The sequence below is a fragment of the Oncorhynchus keta genome, chromosome 22 (assembly GCF_023373465.1).
Source record: "Oncorhynchus keta strain PuntledgeMale-10-30-2019 chromosome 22, Oket_V2, whole genome shotgun sequence".
Lineage (NCBI taxonomy): Eukaryota > Metazoa > Chordata > Actinopteri > Salmoniformes > Salmonidae > Oncorhynchus > Oncorhynchus keta.
In genome coordinates this window covers 5,167,144-5,187,212 of record NC_068442.1, presented here as the reverse complement: position 1 = coordinate 5,187,212, position 20,069 = coordinate 5,167,144, and the positions used below count along the sequence as shown (strand labels likewise).

The window sequence follows — 20,069 nt, the reverse complement described above, 5'->3', positions numbered from 1 at the left end:
ATGTTTATGGAGCAGAATGGAGACCCTCCTACTGTTGTTGATTTGTACTAAGAATGCAAGCAAAACACATTTTGGGTAATTATACAGTACATTGGTTGGCATGTGTACACCACACCCATGCAAACATGTTGCTCATTTTCTCTCTCTTTCTTTCTCTCTTGCTCACCCCCCCTCTCTCTCTTTCTCTTCTCTGTCATTATCTCTCTCTCTTTCCCCCATCCCTCCCTCCTCTCTCTGAACTAAAGTGACAATAAGTAGATCTACGTATGTAGTACAAATAATATTTGCATTATATTTATATATTTGCAATATTTGCACAACAAAAATCATGAAAGCGGTTGGCAATATCAGTGGGTTTTGTCATGAATGAGCCATCTGATTCAATGAATGATGTTGCTGAGTTTGCCTTTTTTCCCAACATTTCATTGAAGGTGCTCAAAAGCTTTTTATCTTCATTATTTATGTAATTTATCTTTGTTTCATAGTGTAGTTATATTTTTAAAATTCAGTTTAGTCGCATGATTTCTCAATTTGTAGTTTGTTTGCCAATCGCTTGTACTGCCAGACTTATTCCTTTTGCCTCATTCCTCACAACCATATCATTTTAAAATTGATCATTAATCCACAAGGATTTAACAGTTTTTACAGTCATGTTCTTAATGGGTGCATGCTTATTAGTAACTAGGATAAGCAATTTCATAAATGTGTCAAGTGCAGCGTCTGTTTGCTCCTCATTACACACCACGGACCAACAAATATTCTTTACATCAACAACATAGGAATAACTACAAAACTTATTGTTTAACATTTATACACTATATTAGGCCCAGCCTTTGGAACTTTGGTTTTGCTAGATAGGGCTACTATATTGTGATCAATACATCCGATGAATCTGGATACTGCTTTCAAGCACATTTCTGCAGCATTAGTAAATATGTGATTAATACACGTTGATGATTTCATTGCTGTGTTTGTAACTACCCTGGTTGGTTGACTGATAATCTGAACCAGGTTACAGTTTGAAGCTTTTTCTTGAGTGGGCAGCTTGATGAAAGCCAGTTAATATTTAAATCACACAGAAAATATACCTCTGTTCATATCACATACATTACAAGCATTTCACACATATTATCCAGATACTGACTGTTAGCACTTGAATATAAACACCTCCACCACTGGCATTTCTGTATTTTATTTAAATGTTATAACCTTGTATTGCTACCACTGTATCATCAAAGGTATTGCCTAAGTGAGTTTCAGAGATAGTCACATTACGAATGTTGTCTGTGACTAGCAGTTAACAGGCTATTTTGAACCACTCCTGCAATGCTTGCTTGTTTTCATTGCTTTACTAGGAAGCTTATCAGAAGTAGATATTCTTATGTTATTTGTGTTAGTGCAGGGTGAGCTGCACACAGTGGACGTCCTATTATGGAAAGGGAAAGGGGGATACCTAGTCAGTTGTACAACTGAATGCATTCAACTGAAATGTGTCTTTCCGCATTTAACCCAACCCCTCTGAATCAGTGAGGTGCGGAAGGCTGCCATAATCGACATCTTCAGCGACCGGGGAACAGTGGGTTAACTGCCTTGCTCAGGGGCTGAACGACCGATTTTTACCTTGTCAGCTCTGGGATTCGATCCTAGGACACACTGCCTCAGTGCTAACAGCATAAATCTGGTTCATAGACACATGATTGCTGCATACAATAGCTGTAAGATCGGCAGATGCATTCAGGGCAGTTAGAGGGACGTAAAATTAGGTTCCTTACATTGTGTCTACCAATGCCCCTGGTATAATGTACATTTGCTAAAGCGTTATGATGACTCCGCTATCACGTTTTAAGGTAAGACCCAGATGCAGACAACGTCGAATTAACAACAGTTTATTATTCCAACAGGGGCAGGCAAAAGACAGGTCCAGGGCAGGCAGGGGTCAGTAATCTGGATAGGTGGGGAAAAGGTACAGGACGGCAGGGAGCGTCAGGGTCAGGGCAAGCAGAAACCGGTCAAAACCAGGAAAACAACTAGAAAACATGAACAATCGCGAGACAGGACAGAGGGGAAAAGTAGGCTTGACGAAACAAAACGAACTGGCAACAGAGAACACAGGTATAAATACACAGGGATAATGGGAAGATGGGTGACACCTGGGTGGGTGGTGGAGATAATCACAAAGACAGGTGAAACAGATCAGGGTGTGACATCAGCAACACAATTATATGGATTAACTGAGCTGGGCTTGGGTCATTGATAAGTTATTGTCTCAACGCAGCCTTATAATGCTGTGAAAGGATCCAGGAACCCAAAAGGTGTGGGTGGATTTCATCCTCCTTATAAAACGTGTTTTGTTTCTAAAAAGTATCAACATTTTCAACAAAAGTTCCACCCATTGAGCTGCAATAATCACGTAGCCAGTTGTGAAGAGTGAGAATCCCGCTAAAGCGTTCAAGGCCCCGATTCAGAGAGGGTATAGGGCCAGATATGACGGCTATTTTATTAGTGTCTAGCAGACAGTCAATCAGCTCCTTGAAATCCAGTTTCAACTCTTCAGAGCTGCCCTTCATGATATCATTAAAACCAACATGGACTACGATAGAATCGATGTCCCTGTCCTGGCGTAATACATCCGGGAGCAGCTTAGTAATGTCATTTACTCTAGCTCCGGGGTAGGACATTGTTTTTGCACCAGGAACAGTCACACTTCTTAACATGGAGCTGCCCATAATCACGGCTGGCGAAAAGGTTGAGGAAATCGGCACACTCCCACGCTTCACAGGATGGTGCAGGTCTCCGAGAGACGGAGAAGCCCCGCTCGATCCAGAGCAGGGACGGACGGTTGCCGACATCGTCTTCGAAATCGTAGGGGAAGCGACTGCGTGGCCACGCACGCCTCCAACTCAATCATCAAGTTTGCAGATGACACAACAGTGGTAGGCTTGATTACCAACAACGACGAGACGGCCTACAGGGAGGAGGTGAGGGCCCTCGGAGTGTGGTGTCAGGAAAATAACCTCACACTCGACGTCAGCAAAACTAAGGAGATGATTGCGGACTTCAGGAAACAGCAGAGGGAACACCCCCCTATCCACATCGATGGAACAGTAGTGGAGAGGGTAGTAAGTTTTAAGTTCCTCGGCATACACATCACAGACAAAATGAATTGGTCCACCCACACAGACGGCATCGTGAAGAAGGCGCAGCAGCGCCTCTTCAACCTCAGGAGGCTGAAGAAATTTGGCTTGTCACCAAAAGCACTCACAAACTTCTACAGATGCACAATCGAGAGCATCCTGTCGGGCTGTATCACCGACTGGTACGGCAACTGCTCCGCCCACAACCGTAAGGCTCTCCAGAGGGTAGTGAGGTCTGCACAACGCATCACCGGGGGCAAACTACCTGCCCTCCAGGACACCTACACCACCCGATGTCACAGGAAGGCCATAAAGATCATCAAGGACAACAACCACCCGAGCCACTGCCTGTTCACCCCGCTATCATCCAGAAGGCGAGGTCAGTACAGGTGCATCAAAGCTGGGACCGAGAGACTGAAAAACAGCTTCTATCTCAAGGCCATCAGACTGTTAAACAGCCACCACTAACATTGAGTGGCTGCTGCCAACACACTGACTCAACTCCAGCCACTTTAATAATGGGAATTGATGGGAATTGATGTAAAATATATCACTAGCCACTTTAAACAATGCTATTTAATATAATGTTTACATACCCTACATTATTTATCTCATATGTATACGTATATACTGTACTCTATATCATCTACTGCATCTTTGTGCTACATGTATCACTAGCCACTTTAAACTATGCCACTTTGTTTACATACTCATCTCATATGTATATACTGTACTCGATACCATCACTCATTCATATATCTTTATGTATATATTCTTTATCCCTTGTGTGTATAAGGTAGTAGTTTTGGAATTGTTAGCTAGATTACTCGTTGGTTATTAGTGCCATGTCGGAACTAGAAGCACAAGCATTTCGCTACACTCGCATTAACATCTGATAACCATGTGTATGTGACAAATAACATTTGATTTGATTTGAGTAGGAGTAGGCACAATGGCCACAGACACAGGTAACCCCAGCGACGAAGGTGCAGGAAGATCCAGGGCGGCGAAGCTATTCGTTGCTGGTATCCGCTCCGGGCCTCTCATTGGGAATGTAGGCTACTTTGCGGCAGGCTGCTGTCTTCGGCTTCCACGGCCCGTGACATGCAACCGTCGTTGATTGCCGTGCTCTTTTTGCTGTGCTCTTTCGACTTAGTATTGCGGAGTAACTACATTTGGAATGTGTTGCTTAAACGGCAAGGTTGATGACAACATACTACAGATGGTGAACGTGGGATTCATAGAACTAGACTTGCTATGGAGAGATTATACTGTGCTGGGGAACAGGGGTTACCATGGGTTGCACTGTAGGGCCTATCGTTTCACCAAGACTGAAACATTAAGCTTTAATCTGCCCTACTATTCTGTCCCCTTGTTGTTGCTTCCAAATGTCACTCATAACTAACACATACTTAGTCAAGTGTACTCATAATCAAGAATAAGCTCAGCTCTGTAAGAGCTATTAGAGCCATACTAAAAATGCCTGTAAAGTATGATGCTGGTTGATGCTCTGGTTGACGTAATTGAACCTGTGTCCCAAATGCCACCAAATTCCCTACTGCAGGACTTTTGACCCATAGTCAAAAGTAGTGCACTATATAGGAAATATGGTGCCATTTGGGACACATCACTTAGACTGGTTAACTGGCTCATTGGTATCATGATATCCTGCTTCGATAGTATTATTCCTTTAACTGCCACTTCCATAACAAGTATCCATGGCAACCTCTTCCCATTTTTAAAGTCACCCAGCGCAACACAAAGAACAGTACAGTAGGCCCACACTGCAGACTGTTAGACAGCAGACACTGTCCTCCACAAACACTTAAATTAAGTATTTTAAACGAAATGCTTAAACTGTGAAGGTGTAAATTGAGCACTGTTATTGGTAAACACTATAGTTATGATTGACCAGAGCTGAGTTTCAGGAACCCCAGTATTCCTTCATAGTGAATAAAACTACATGGCTGCAGGTCTTTGTCTAGGATCAAAGCTTGGACCAACGCTTGGCTCTAGTGACACTACACGTACTGGCACTGTCTCATACATGTGTGTGGGCATGCAAGGATGTGTTTGTGTGTGAGACACACAGTAGAGCTCTTCCGAGCCCCTTCAGACAGTATTCCCCGTCTGTGCTCTCACTCTGTGTAGAGCCGTTTCTGAAGGTATCTGTCCCAGTGACTGTAAACTCAGAATGGGTGTTAGGAGAGAAAGCTGACTGCTCAGGGAGCTAACCAGATCTATCACATGCTACGTGATGAACACACTAGCCCAGACCCACTGTGCCTCTAGCCCAGGCCCACTGGCCTCCTTGTACACTAGTCAATTGCACTTTGTTCTTCCCTAAAGGACAACGAAGCATGTGAAACTGGACTGCTCTGTTGCACCATCGGTGCTGAGTGCTGTATTCGTGTTTGAAGGTTTCTTCTGCCTTATTTTTCCCTTCCCTTCTGCAGAAATGTGCATAAAGAAGCCTTTCAACCCCACCTCTCATTTCCTCCCTCGATCTTCTCCCTCGATACGCACAGCCCTTAATGATTTATGGAGAGAGTGCAGTGGTGTTGGAGAAGCGGCAGGGAGTGGAGTTGGTGATGGTGGGGGTGCAGGAATAGACAGCAGGTTGGGGCGTATTCAGTTCCTCAACTAGACACAGAAATGCTCTGAAACCAGCTATTTAAGTGATGATTACTCTGATAAAAAAGCATTTACTTCGAGGGGGTCCGGGGGGAATTTCCCCAACGGTATATGCCCAGTGTATACTTCCTCTCTCACTTCTACACCAGGCTAAATTATCCAACCTACTCTCTCACTTTTAACCAGGCTAAATTATCCATTATCCAGCTTTTAGTTGGCCAGCTATCAGGAGGGCATTACTGAGATTCAGCATTGGAGCTTAGTGCGTCTCTAGCTCACATTCGTACTCCCCACACACACACTCCCAATCTCACACACACGGACATACACACGGACATACACACACAAACATACATATGAAGCCAGCTAGCTGGTTGTATGGGGCAGAGTATTGGGTCAGAGATTCAGGGTAGCGTAAGGACGACTACTGTATACCTCCTGTTGCTAGTAGAGGCCGACCGATAATGATTTTTCAACGCTGATACCGATTATTGGAGGACCATAAAAAGCCGATACCGATTAATCGGCAGATTTCTTTTCTATATATATATTTGTAATAATAATGACAATTACAACAATACTGAATGAACACTTTTATTTTAACTTAATATAATACATAAATAAAAATCTATTTAGTCTCAAATAAATAATGAAACATGTTCAATGTGGTTTAAATAATGCAAAAACACAGTGTTGGAGAAGAAAGTAAAAGTGCAATATGTGCCATGTAAAAAGCTAACGTTTAAGTTCCCTGCTCAGAACATGAGAACATATGAAAGCTGGTGGTTCCTTTTAACATGAGTCTTTAATATTCCCAGGTAGGAAGTTTCAGGTTGTAGTTACTATAGGAATTATAGTACTATTTCTCTCTATACCCTTTGTATTTCATGTACAGTACCTTTGACTATTGGATGTTCTTACAGGCACTATAGTATTGCCAGCCTAATCTCGGGAGATAGGCTTGAGTCATAAACAGCGCAATGCTTGAAGCACAGCGAAGAGCTTCTGGCAAACGCAGGAAAGTGCTGTTTGATTGAATGCTTACGTGCCTGCTGCTGCCTACCACCGCTCAGTCAGACTGCTCTATCAAATATCAAATCATAAACTTAATTATAATTTAATAATATAATAACACACAGAAATACGAGGTCCTTAATATGGTAAAATCCGGTAACTATTATTTCAAAAACAAATGTTTATTCTTTCAGTGAAATACGGAACCATTGCGTATTTTATCAAATGGGTGGCATCCATAAGTCTAAATATTGCTGTTACATTGCACAACCTTCAATTTTATGTCATAATTCTGTAAAATTCTGTAAAATTAATTACGGTCTTTGTTAGGAAGAAATGGTCTTCACACAGTTCACAAAGAGCCAGGCGGCCCAAACTGCTGCATATACCTGTAACGGGATTCTTCCTGAGAAGGAGAGGCGGACCAAAATGCAGCGTGGTTATATTTCATGGTTCTTTAATAATGAAACTATACATGAATAAACTACAAAATAAGAAATGTGAAAACCCGAAACAGTCCCGTGTGGTACAAACACTGACACAGGAGACAACCACCCACAAAACCCAACACAAAACAGCCTACCTAAATATGGCTCCCAATCAGAGACAATGACTAACACCTGCCTCTGATTGAGAACTATATCAGGCCTAAACACAGAAACAGACAAACAAGACATCCAACATCCACTCAGATCACACCCTGACCAAACAAAACATAGAAACATACAAAGCAAACTATGGTCAGGGTGTGACAATACCCTCACTCTGCTTGCACAGAAAGCAAGAAAAGTGACACAATTTCCCTAGTTAATATCGCCTGCTAGCATGAATTTATTTTAACTAAATATACAGGTATAAAAATATATACTTGTGTATTGATTTTAAGAAAGGCATTGATGTTAATGGTTAGGTACATTGGTGCAACAACAGTGCTTTTTTCGCGAATGTGCTTGTTAAATCATCACCTGTTTGGCGAAGTAGGCTGTGATTCGATGATAAATTAACAGGCACCGCATTGATTATTTGCAAAGCAGGACAAGCTAGTTAAACTAGTAATATCATCAACCATGTGTAGTTAACTAGTGATTATGTTAAGATTGATTATTTTTTATAAGATAAGTTTAATGCTAACTAGCACCTCACCTTGACTCCTTGCTGCACTTGCGTAACAGGTGGTCAACCTGCCACGCAGTCTCCTCGTGGAGTGCAATGTAGTTGGCCGTAATCGACGTCCAAAAACACTGATTACCGATTGTTATGAAAACTTGAAATCGGCCCTAATTAATCAGCCATGCCGATTCTTCGGTCGACCTCGAGCTGCTAGACTGGCCTTTTTATAGGCTTGTAAGGGAAGTTAATGCCTTTGTTAACTCCTTGTTTGAAGAGTCCATTTAATAGTACAACAACTTAGATCAACAGTGAGGAATGTTACTGTACATATTGAACACTTAACACACAAACAAATGTGCAGACTAAAAACAACATTATATTTACATAGGTTAAACCAATTACAGTATGTTCAGCTTTTATTGACAGTGACATTTCTCTCTCTTTCTTTCTTTCGCTCTCGCTCTCGCTCTCGCTCTCTCTATCTCTCCCTCTCTCTCTCGCTCTCTTTCCCCCTCCCTATCTCCACCAGGATCCGTCCTCAACTGGCACGGGAGAAGATTGAGGGATGTCACATCTGTACGTTTGTGACCCCTGGGGAGCCCCAGGTGATGCTGGGTAAAGACAAGGCGTTTACATACGACTATGTGTTCGACATGGACTCCTGTCAGGACAGCATCTATGCTGACTGCACTGAGAAACTGATCGAGGGCTGCTTCGAAGGATACAACGCCACCATCTTTGCCTACGGCCAGGCAAGTCTACACGATGGCCTTCAAAGACTTCTCAACTGATCTTGGTTGATTGTTCTTACTGCATGGCCGTTTGGTCCTTTGGGGGATATTTTCGTGTAACCTGTTGATATTTCCATAGGCACATGACCAGGAACAACTCTGGGCTATAGCAGTAGGCTATAGCAGTTGTCCCATATTCCCCTAGTTTGCAGTTATTGGGGTTATAGCTATTAGTTATTGGGGTTATTTGTGAAATGCAAAAGCTCATGTTGGATCACTAGTCAAAGACTGAACTGATATCATAATCCTGCCTTACACATGTGTTTGTGAGGTCCTGAAAACTCACGGACCCCCTCCAATACTTATTAGCTCTTGGAGTGGTTGTATAGTTTTTACAAAAGGTTTCTGAGAGTACTGGCGGTGCTTCTGTCATTGCAAACCATCATAAAGCACTAATCTATGTATAGTAACACCACCAAAGCAACCCCTCCATCCCCCTCCCTCTCGTTTCCTACAAATGAACCAATTCATACTCTTCTCAAGCTGCGTCTTTCCTTTTCCTGGCAGTCTCACTCTGTAGCAATGGAAATTGCATTGACATTTGGGCTTCTCTCCCCTTCACCCCGGTTGCCTTGGTAACTGAGCCTTTTTCTCCAATAGTAGGGGCTGTCTAGAACTAAGTCTGTTTGATGGGAGGGGGATTTAAATGGTGTGGGGTCTTAAGTGATGCGGTTAAGTAGCCACGCACACATCTAAGATATCCATACATTTGTTTTTATATAAGCTCATCTTCCCCCTTCCATTCCTGCATTGATGGTAACCTATTTGTATGTCATCCATACTGTATGTACAGTAGCTACAGTGGTTGACCCAGGCTCTAGGTAGCCCGGTTTGACCAAGCCCAGCTCTGTTCAGTTTGTCCCTGTGTATTTACTCAGACTGTAGAGGACATTTGGTAGAATATGTGTCTGTCTAGTCTGTACTGGGATGGACTAATCCAGCTTTAACACTTTCCCCACAGTCTGACCCAGTAATCAGAGGGTTCTTTTCACTTGAATACAAGCACAACAGATGTAAATGAAACTTCAATAAATTAATTATGTGAAATAAATTAAACTAGTTTTCTCTCTCTCGCCATACTCATCCCCACCCCATCCTTTCCTAATCCGTATCTTTTTCCCCCTCTTCATCCTCCCCGCTTTATCCTATCTCCCTCTCACCCGTCTCTTCATCTTTCCTCTCCACCACTGTCTTATCATCCTCCTCTTCCTCCTCCTATAGACGGGGTCAGGTAAGACGTACACCATGGGTACAGGGTTTGATGTGAACATCGGGGAGGAGGAGCTGGGCATTATTCCCCGGGCAGTCACCCACCTCTTCAGGGGCATCGAGCAGCGCCAGCAGGCTGCTAAAGAGCAGGGACGTCCCATGCCCGAGTTCAAGATCAACGCACAGTTCCTGGAGGTATGGACTGCGGCGTCAAAAAGGAGACCGAGACGTGGGCAGGGAATATACAGTTGAAGTCGGAAGTTTACATACACCTTAGCCAAATGCATTTAAACTCAGTTTTTCACAATTCCTGACATTTAATCCTAGTAAGAATTCCCTGTCTTAGATCAGTTTGGACCAGCACTTTATTTTAAGAATGTGAAATGTCAGAATAATAGTAGAGAGAATAATTTATTTCAGCTTTTATTTCTTTCATCACATTCCCAGTGGGTTAAAGTTTACATACACTCAATTAGTATTTGGTAGCATTGCCTTTAAATTGTTTAACTTGGGTCAAACGTTTCGGGTAGCCTTCCACAAGCTTCCCACAATAAGTTGGATGAATTTTGGCCCATTCCTCCTGACAGAGCTGGTGTAACTGAGTCAGGTATGTTGGCCTCCTTGCTCGCACACGCTTTTTCAGTTCTTCCCAGAAATGTTCTATAGTATTGAGGTCAGAGCTTTGTGATGGCCACTCCAATGCCTTTACTTTGTTGCCACAACTTTGGAAGTATTGTAACGTCTTTCTTCGTTTGTCAAAAGAGAGTCGGACAGAAATGCAGCGTGGTGGTTACTCATGTCTTTAATAAAGGAAGAGCGATACATGAAATAACTATACAAATGCAAAACAACAAAACGGAACGTGAAACCTAATTACAGCCTATCTGGTGAAACTACACAGAGACAGGAACAATCACCCACGAAATACACAGTGAAACCCCTGGCTACCTAAATACGGTTCCCAATCAGAGACAATGAGAATCACCTGACTCTGATTGAGAACCGCCTCAGGCAGCCAAGCCGATACAACACCCCTACTCAGCCGCGATCCCAAATACAACAAACCCCAATACGAAAATACAATAACCCCATGTCACACCCTGGCCTGAACAAATAATTAAAGAAAACACAAAATACTAAGACCAAGGCGTGACAAGTATGCTTGGGGTCATTGTCCATTTTGAAGACCCATTTGCGACCAAGCTTTAACTTCCTGACTGATATCTTGAGATGTTGCTTCAATATATCCACATAATTGTCCGCCTCATGATGCCATCTATTTTCTGAAGTGCACCAGTCTTTCCTGCAGCAAAGCACCCCCACAACATAATGCTGCCACCCCCGTGCTTCACGGTTGTGATGGTGTTCTTTGGCTTGCAAGCCTCTCACTTAGTCTCCAAACATAATGATGGTCATTATGGCCAAACAGTTCTATTTTTGTTTCATCAGACCAGAGGACATTTCTCCAAAAAGTACAATCTTTGTCCCCATGTGCAGTTGTAAACCGTAGTCTGGCTTTTTTATGGCGGTTTTGGAGCAGTGGCTTCTTCCTTACTGAGCGACCTTTCAGGTTATGTCGATATAGGACTTGTTTTACTGGGGATATGGATACTTTTGTACCTGTTTCCTCCAGCATCTTCACAAGGTTCTTTGCTGTTGTTCTGGGATTGATTTGCACTTTTCGCACCAAAGTACGTTCATCTCTAGGAGACAGAAAGTGTCTCCTTCCTGAGCGGTATGACGGCTGTGTGGTCTCATGGTGTTTATACTTGCGTACTATTGTTTGTACAGATGAATGTGGTACCTTCAGGCGTTTGGATATTGCTCCCAAGGATGAACCAGACTTGAGGAGGTCTATATTTTTTTTCTGAGGTCTTGGCTGATGTCAATTAGCCTATCAGAATCTTCTAAAGCCATAGCATAATTTTCTGGAATTTTCCAAGCTGTTTAAAGGCACAATCAACTTAGAGTATGTAAACTTCTGACCCACTGGAATTGTGATACAGTGAGTTATAAGTTAAATAATCTGTATGTAAGCAATTGTTGGAACAATTACTTGTGTCATGCGCAAAGTAGATGTCCTAACCGACTTGCCAAAACTATAGTTTGTTAACAAGAGATTTGTGGAGTTGTTGAAAAATGAGTTTTAATGACTCCAACCTAAGTGTATGTAAACTTCCGACTTCAACTGTATGTGGAAATATACACATGGAAATATGTTATAGGGTGACATATTATTTAAGGCCAGGCACCACAGGATAATATGTTTTTTGTCTTTACTCTCATCAGACTGAAACTTTACCAGTTGAAAGTATACATAAGTACAATATATTATTGTATTACAGGTTTTAGTTATTTAAAAATGTAAATGTGCAAATTATGCAAACCCTCCTTAAATATGCGCTAATTTGCATATTACGAGAATACGTTTTTCAACGCATTGCTTCAAGGCAGAATGTTTTTGTTTTGTTGTTATTAGACACTCAATGGTCACACTTTTACTGATCAGTTTGTCAAAATATTGTCATTTCATGAAATTATTTAAGAAACACTTCACATGTATGGCTGATGCATATTTTGCATATATTTACACAATAAAATGACATTTAAAATCAAAACGACACAAGATATAAAAAAAAAGGCTCTGTAAGAATCTAACTATAAGACCTAAGAACCTGTGTGTAAAATAATGTGAATATACATCTTTGAAGACTGAGAAAAATGAATGGGCGCTTAATCTCCGATAAAGATTATTATTAAAATGTTATGATTATTATTATTATTAAAATGTACTTTCCATAAATATGACAATTTGTCACATGAATTAAACTCTCATTCATATATCACTTCTAAACTGATATTTAAACATCAAATATACCTTTTAAAAATACATTAGCACATTTAATACATTTGTTTCAAGCAATAGAGCATATCACTTGAATACTGGTCTGTTGGGCAAATTCTCACATCACTTTGCTCAATTTGTCACATTCAAGAACTTTGTATGGCTGTTGAAATGCACAGAACATGAATCAGCTATGCCTGCCCTATATGTAAGGCCCTCTGAGTGGTTGCTGGTACCACTTGACTTTGTTGACTGTGACATAGCACCTGCGCCTCCGCTTGGCACACTCCATTGAAGCAGCATCAGCTCTCACATCCTCCTCTCTGATTGCTTCCAGTGTCACTAGAGTGCTGTCAAGCCACAATGTGATCATCACATTTGATATAGCAGTTTCTCCCTCATTGAACGTGGCTACTGCCATTACTGGCTTCTCCCGTTAATGCGGCTTTTGCCCACAAAGACCGGTTGGGGGCATTGAGTTCAGACATTCATTTGCATTCTGGGTTCCTCCGTGCTACATTCTTTTGAGGAGGTTATCATTTGACATCCTATGATATACAAGTACCATTTTCTGTGCAACCTCTCTATTAAAAATTGTATGGCCTTTGTGACGGGGTGGATTTTCATCACTTTCGAGGGCTCGCACACACACCTATCCCGTCGTTGGACATGTTACCCTCTCTTGTGCGAAGTGCCATCAAAGGATACGTGCATGTCAATGATGGCATCCTCATCCTCCTTCAGCAACTCTGCTATGTCTGGGTCTATATCTGCGTATGCTCATCTAATTATCTTTGCAGCACTCACCAGACTGTAGCCCTCTCTGAATCTCTGCAACTGCAGTGGGGGGTACAGTCATAACTGCAGGGACTAAATATCAGCATGTTACCCTATGTAAATATTAGCATATTAGCATGTAGTTACTTTATGTAAAGCTCATTTCTCACAGCCCTGACATTGTAGGCCTATGTGACAGTCTCATTGCATAGTTATGTTTTCCCATCACTCGGTTTTATTCACTTTGAATACATTTGCTGGAGCAAGGAAGAAATGAGCTGCATAACCAAGTCCAAATTTGTTGGCTAGAAGAGCCATCCTCACATTTATATCAAATGCCACATCTCCCCTGGAGCACTCCTGCAGCCGGGAGGAAGTGTAAACACTCCTAAATTCATCACCATCACCTTCACAGTTTGCACATTCTATCATGACAGAATTACAGAATCCCTGGTTGGTGGGGTCTATGGTGATTTCAGTCCAGTGTTTAGACACTTAGGGCAAATCAAATCATGTACAAATTGGTTTATTTATGACATGTGGAATAAAAGCCACTGTTGGCTGGCTGCTGTCCGGTTGATCGCTGCAAGTTGTCATCTTAATCTCAATTCATTTGGGTCTCAACGCGCTGCTGCGCTACCTCCTTTTCCTCCTCTACCTGTACTGCCTCGAACGGACGGTAAGGCTAATCTGACAGGCTGACCACACCGCGAGCAGAGAAATCAGTTCTAACCATGTGCCATCTTCTCATTGGTTATACCCACGTGGGTGACTGAAAGACAAACGAGGTCAGTGGCGGTAATGCACCTAATTTATGATAGTTGCCAACCGCAATATAAAGTCCAGAGAAGAAAAGGCCTGGAAGGAAGAGAGATGACTAGAAGCGATTCGGTTGACAGTTTTATGTGTGGATTAATTGGCAGAGTAGAGGACCTTGTGCATTTCAGGTAAAATAACAACTCAATGTTTATATCCCAGGACAAATTCGCTAGCAACAGTTAGCTAGCTAAATAGGACAAATTATCTAGCAACAGTTAGCTAGCTAAATAGGACAAATTATCTAGCAAGTGCAAGCTAACTAGCTAAATTGCCATAAATGTTTAATGCTTTTTGACCTGTCCCCAAATGAATGTCATTGGTTCAGAGTTTGTTTTGATATTTTAACCTGCGTGTCATGATCGCGTTTGGTGTGGGCGGACAAAATAAATGTATACACGATGGCGCATGCTCGCAGCTGGTTTGGGTTCCGTGTAAGGCTAATTTTATCTTTCATTCACTGCATTTTTCACTTTGGCTAACTGAGATCACCTATTTTTACTCACATACTGTAGGTATATTCTTTGAGATTTTCTCATTTTGTCTCTCTACATGGATTCTTCGCGGGAGATGAGGCATTTTCACCAATCATTTACATTTACATTTACATTTAAGTAATTTAGCAGATGCTCTTATCCAGAGCGACTTACAAATTGGTGCATTCACCTTATGACATCCAGTGGAACAGCCACTTTACAATAGTGCATCTAAATCTTTTAGGGGGGGTGAGAAGGATTACTTTATCCTATCCTAGGTATTCCTTAAAGAGATGGGGTTTCAGGTGTCTCCGGAAGGTGGTGATTGACTCCGCTGTCCTGGCGTCGTGAGGGAGTGTGTTCCACCATTGGGGGCCAGAGCAGCGAACAGTTTTGACTGGGCTGAGCGGGAACTGTACTTCCTCAGTGGTAGGGAGGCGAGCAGGCCAGAGGTGGATGAACGCAGTGCCCTTGTTTGGGTGTAGGGCCTGATCAGAGCCTGGAGGTACTGAGGTGCCGTTCCCCTCACAGCTCCGTAGGCAAGCACCATGGTCTTGTAGCGGATGCGAGCTTCAACTGGAAGCCAGTGGAGAAAGCGGAGGAGCGGGATGACGTGAGAGAACTTGGGAAGGTTGAACACCAGACGGGCTGCGGCGTTCTGGATGAGTTGTAGGGGTTTAATGGCACAGGCAGGGAGCCCAGCCAACAGCGAGTTGCAGTAATCCAGACGGGAGATGACAAGTGCCTGGATTAGGACCTGCGCCGCTTCCTGTGTGAGGCAGGGTCGTACTCTGCGGATGTTGTAGAGCATGAACCTACAGGAACGGGCCACCGCCTTGATGTTAGTTGAGAATGACAGGGTGTTGTCCAGGATCACGCCAAGGTTCTTAGCGCTCTGGGAGGAGGACACAATGGAGTTGTCAACCGTGATGGCGAGATCATGGAACGGGCAGTCCTTCCCTGGGAGCAAGAGCAGCTCCGTCTTGCCGAGGTTCAGCTTGAGGTGGTGATCCGTCATCCACACTGATATGTCTGCCAGACATGCAGAGATGCGATTCGCCACCTGGTCATCAGAAGGGGGAAAGGAGAAGATTAATTGTGTGTCGTCTGCATAGCAATGATAGGAGAGACCATGTGAGGTTATGACAGAGCCAAGTGACTTGGTGTATAGCGAGAATAGGAGAGGGCCTAGAACAGAGCCCTGGGAGACACCAGTGGTGAGAGCGCGTGGTGAGGAGACAGATTCTCGCCACGCCACCTGGTAGGAGCGACCTGTCAGGTAGGACGCAATCCAAGCGTGGGCCGTGCCGGAGATGCCCAACTCGGAGAGGGTGGAGAGGAGGATCTGATGGTTCACAGTATCGAAGGCAGCCGATAGGTCTAGAAGGATGAGAGCAGAGGAGAGAGAGTTAGCTTTAGCAGTGCGGAGCGCCTCCGTGATACAGAGAAGAGCAGTCTCAGTTGAATGACTAGTCTTGAAACCTGACTGATTTGGATCAAGAAGGTCATTCTGAGAGAGATAGCGGGAGAGCTGGCCAAGGACGGCACGTTCAAGAGTTTTGGAGAGTAAAGAAAGAAGGGATACTGGTCTGTAGTTGTTGACATCGGAGGGATCGAGTGTAGGTTTTTTCAGAAGGGGTGCAACTCTCGCTCTCTTGAAGACGGAAGGGACGTAGCCAGCAGTCAGGGATGAGTTGATGAGCGAGGTGAGGTAAGGGAGAAGGTCTCCGGAAATGGTCTGGAGAAGAGAGGAGGGGATAGGGTCAAGCGGGCAGGTTGTTGGGCGGCCGGCCGTCACAAGACGCGAGATTTCATCTGAGAGAGAGGGGAACCAATCAGGTTGGTGGAAAGGGCCTTTAAATGCCAGTAACCAATTGGATTTCAGGAAATTACAAATTAACACGAAGCACTACGTTTACAAAGGATATAGCCATAAATGGACTAGCTAATGATATGCTCCAGAAAACAAGCTTTTGAATGATAATTCAACATGGAGATGGTTAAAAATAGCAGTTGAAATTCTACATGAAACATGCTAACAAGAACGACATTTATGGTAGGTGTGGTTGATGGAGTTGACCAAGGCCCTTCTCCCCCGATTGCTCAGTTTAGCCGTGCGGCCAGCTCTAGAAAGAGTCTTGGTGGTTCCTAACCTCTTCCATTTAATAATGATGGAGGCCACCGTGTTCTTGAGGACCTTCAATCCTGCAGACATGTTTTGGTGCTCTTCCCCAGATCTGTGTCTCGACACAATTCTGTCTCTGAGTTCTACAGACAATTGCTTCGACTTCATGGCTTCGTTTTTGCTCTGACGTGCACTGTCAACTGTGGAAACTTATATACAGTGGGGCAAAAAAGTATTTAGTCAGCCACCAATTGTGCAAGTTCTCCCACTTAAAAAAGATGAGAGAGGCCTGTAATTTTCATCATAGGTACACTTCAACTATATGACAGACAAAATCAGAAAAAAATCTGTAGGATTTTTAACCTGTTAGGCCGCCCCATCCCGGATCCGGGATTGTGACTACAGCCTCAAGCTCATTACCATAACGCAACATTAGCGATTTCTGAAAATTGCAAAATAAATGAAATAAATATGCCTGTCCTCAAGCTTATCCTTTTCTTAACAATCCTGTCGTCTCAGATTTTCAAAATATGCTTTAGAACCAGAGAAAATCAATAATTTGTGTAAGAGTGGTGATAGCTAGCGTAGCATTTAGCGTTAGCATTTAGCACGCAACATTCACAAAAACCAGCAAAGGGATCAAATAAAATAATTTACCTTTGAAGAACTTCAGATGTTTCAATGAGGAGACTCTCAGTTACATAGCAGATGTCCAGTTTTTCCTGAAAGATGCTTGTGTAGGACACAACGTTCCGTTTTGTTACTATGCATTTGGCTGAAACTAACCGAAAATTCAGTCACCTTCGAACTTTTTTCCGAATTAACTCCATAATATCGACTGAAACATGGAAAACGTTGTTTGAATCAATCCTCAAGGTGTTTGGTCATATATCTCTTCATTGAAATGCTAGTCCTAGACACGTGCATTCTTCTCTGATTCGGATGGAAAAATACTGGGACCTGACTTTTGCGCACCAATTTCCACGCAGACACCATGCGGGACACTTGGTAATTTAGGCTCTTATGGCCAATCTTCCAATGATATGCCTACAAATACGTCACAATGCTGCAGACACCTGGGGAAACGATAGGAAGTGTCCGTTGATTCCTGTGCCATTCACAGCCATATAAGGAGATCATGGAAAACGTGCCTTCAAAAATCCTGTTGATTTCCTGGTCACTCAAACATCTTGGTTTTGCCTGTAGATATTGTTCTATGGCACTCACAGTGAAAATCTTTGCAGTTCTGGAAACGTCAGAGTGTCTTCTTTCCAAAACTATCAATTCCAAGCATAGTCGAGCATCTTTTCGTGACAAAATATCGCGCTAAAAACGGGCACGTCTTTTTATCCAAAATGAAATACTGCCCCTAGAGTTCTAACAGGTTAATGAATTTATTTGCAAATTATGGTGGAAAATAAGTATTTGGTCACCTACAAACAAGCAAGATGTCTGGCTCTCACAGACCTGTAACTTATTTTTTAAGAGGCTCCTCCGTCCTCCACTCATTACCTGTATTAATGGCACCTGTTTGAACTTGTCGTCAGTATAAAAGACACCTGTCCACAACCTCAAACAGTCACACTCCAAACTCCACTATGGCCAGGACCAAACAGCTGTCAAAGGACACCAGAAACAAAATTGTAGACCTGCACCAGGCTGGGAAGACTGAATCTGCAATAGGTAAGCAGCTTGGGTTGAAGAAATCAACTGTGGGAGCAATTATTAGGAAATGGAAGACATACAAGACCACTGATAATCTCCCTCGATCTGGGGCTCCTCGCAAGATCTCACCCCGTGGGGTCAAAATGATCACAAGAACGGTGAGCAAAAATCCCAGAACCACACGGGGGTCCTAGTGAATGATCTGCAGAGAGCTGGGACCAAAGTAACAAAGCCTACCATCAGTAACACACTACGCCGCCAGGGACTCAAATCCTGCAGTGCCAGACGTGTCCCCCTGCTTAAGCCAGTACATGTCCAGGCCCGTCTGAAGTTTGCTAGAGAGCATTTGGATGATCCAGAAGAAGATTGGGAGGATGTCATATGGTCAGATGAAACCAAAATATAACTTTTTGGTAAAAACTCAACTCGTCGTGTTTGGAGGACAAGAATGCTGAGGTGCATCCAAAGAACACCATACCTACTGTGAAGCATGGGGGTGGAAACCTCATGCTTTGGGGCTGTTTTTCTGCAAAGGGACCAGGACGACTGATCCGTGTAAAGGAAAGAATGAATGGGGCCATGAATCGTGAGATTTTGAGTGAAAACCTCCTTCCATCAGCAAGGGCATTGAAGATGAACTGTGGCAGGGTCTTTCAGCATGACAATGATCCCAAACACACCGCCCGGGCAACGAAGGAGTGGCTTTGTAAGAAGCATTTCAAGGTCCTGGAGTGGCCTAGCCAGTCTCCAGATCTCAACCCCATAGAAAATCTTTGCCCAGCAACAGCCCCAAAACATCACTGCTCTAGAGGAATGGGCCAAAATACCAGCAACAGAGTGTGAAAACCTTGTGAAGACTTACAGAAAACATTTGACCTCTGTCATGGCCAACAAAGGGTATATAACAAAGTATTGAGATAAACTTTTGTTATTGACCAAATACTTATTTTCCACCATAATTTGCAAATAAATTCATAAACAATCCTACAATGTGATTTTCTGGATTTTTTCCCCCTCATTTTGTCTGTCATAGTTGAAGTGTACCTATGATGGAAATTACAGGCCTCTCTCATCTTTTTAAGTGGGAGAACTTGCACAATTGGTGGCTGACTAAATACTTTTTTGCCCCACTGTATAATGTGTCTTTCCAAATCGTATCCAATCATTTTCTGTAGATTGATGAGGAAAATGTTTATTTAATCCATTTTAGAATAGGGCTGAAACATAACGATATGTGGAGAAAAGTGAAGGAGTCTGAATACTTTCTGAATGCACTGTAAGTCATTTACCTGTTATTCACCTCCGTTCATCAAACGAGGACCTTGGCAGAGCCTTGCATTTAGATATACTGCTCTGGACCTTGGGCACCAGCACAAAGCCAAGTTACTTTGGTAGAAAAGCCTTTCGTAGAGGTCACACCATAGAGAAGGGGAGTGGTGGCAAAGCCTGTTACATTCTATAGAAACATCTCTG

The 20,069-nt window shown here is 43.0% G+C and overlaps 1 protein-coding gene across 6 annotated transcripts in view; it reads left to right on the top strand.

Moving 5' to 3' along the window:
* The window catches only part of LOC118400814 (kinesin-like protein KIF21A), a 71,692-nt gene that overhangs the window by 9,479 nt on the left and 42,144 nt on the right, over positions 1 to 20,069 (top strand). For all 6 annotated transcript variants that reach the window (XM_052474724.1, XM_052474720.1, XM_052474721.1 and 3 more), the window contains exons 2-3: positions 8,422 to 8,644; positions 9,905 to 10,087. In XM_052474724.1, the coding sequence (XP_052330684.1) occupies positions 8,422 to 8,644; positions 9,905 to 10,087 (406 nt within the window). The remainder of the gene's footprint in view (positions 1 to 8,421; positions 8,645 to 9,904; positions 10,088 to 20,069) is intronic.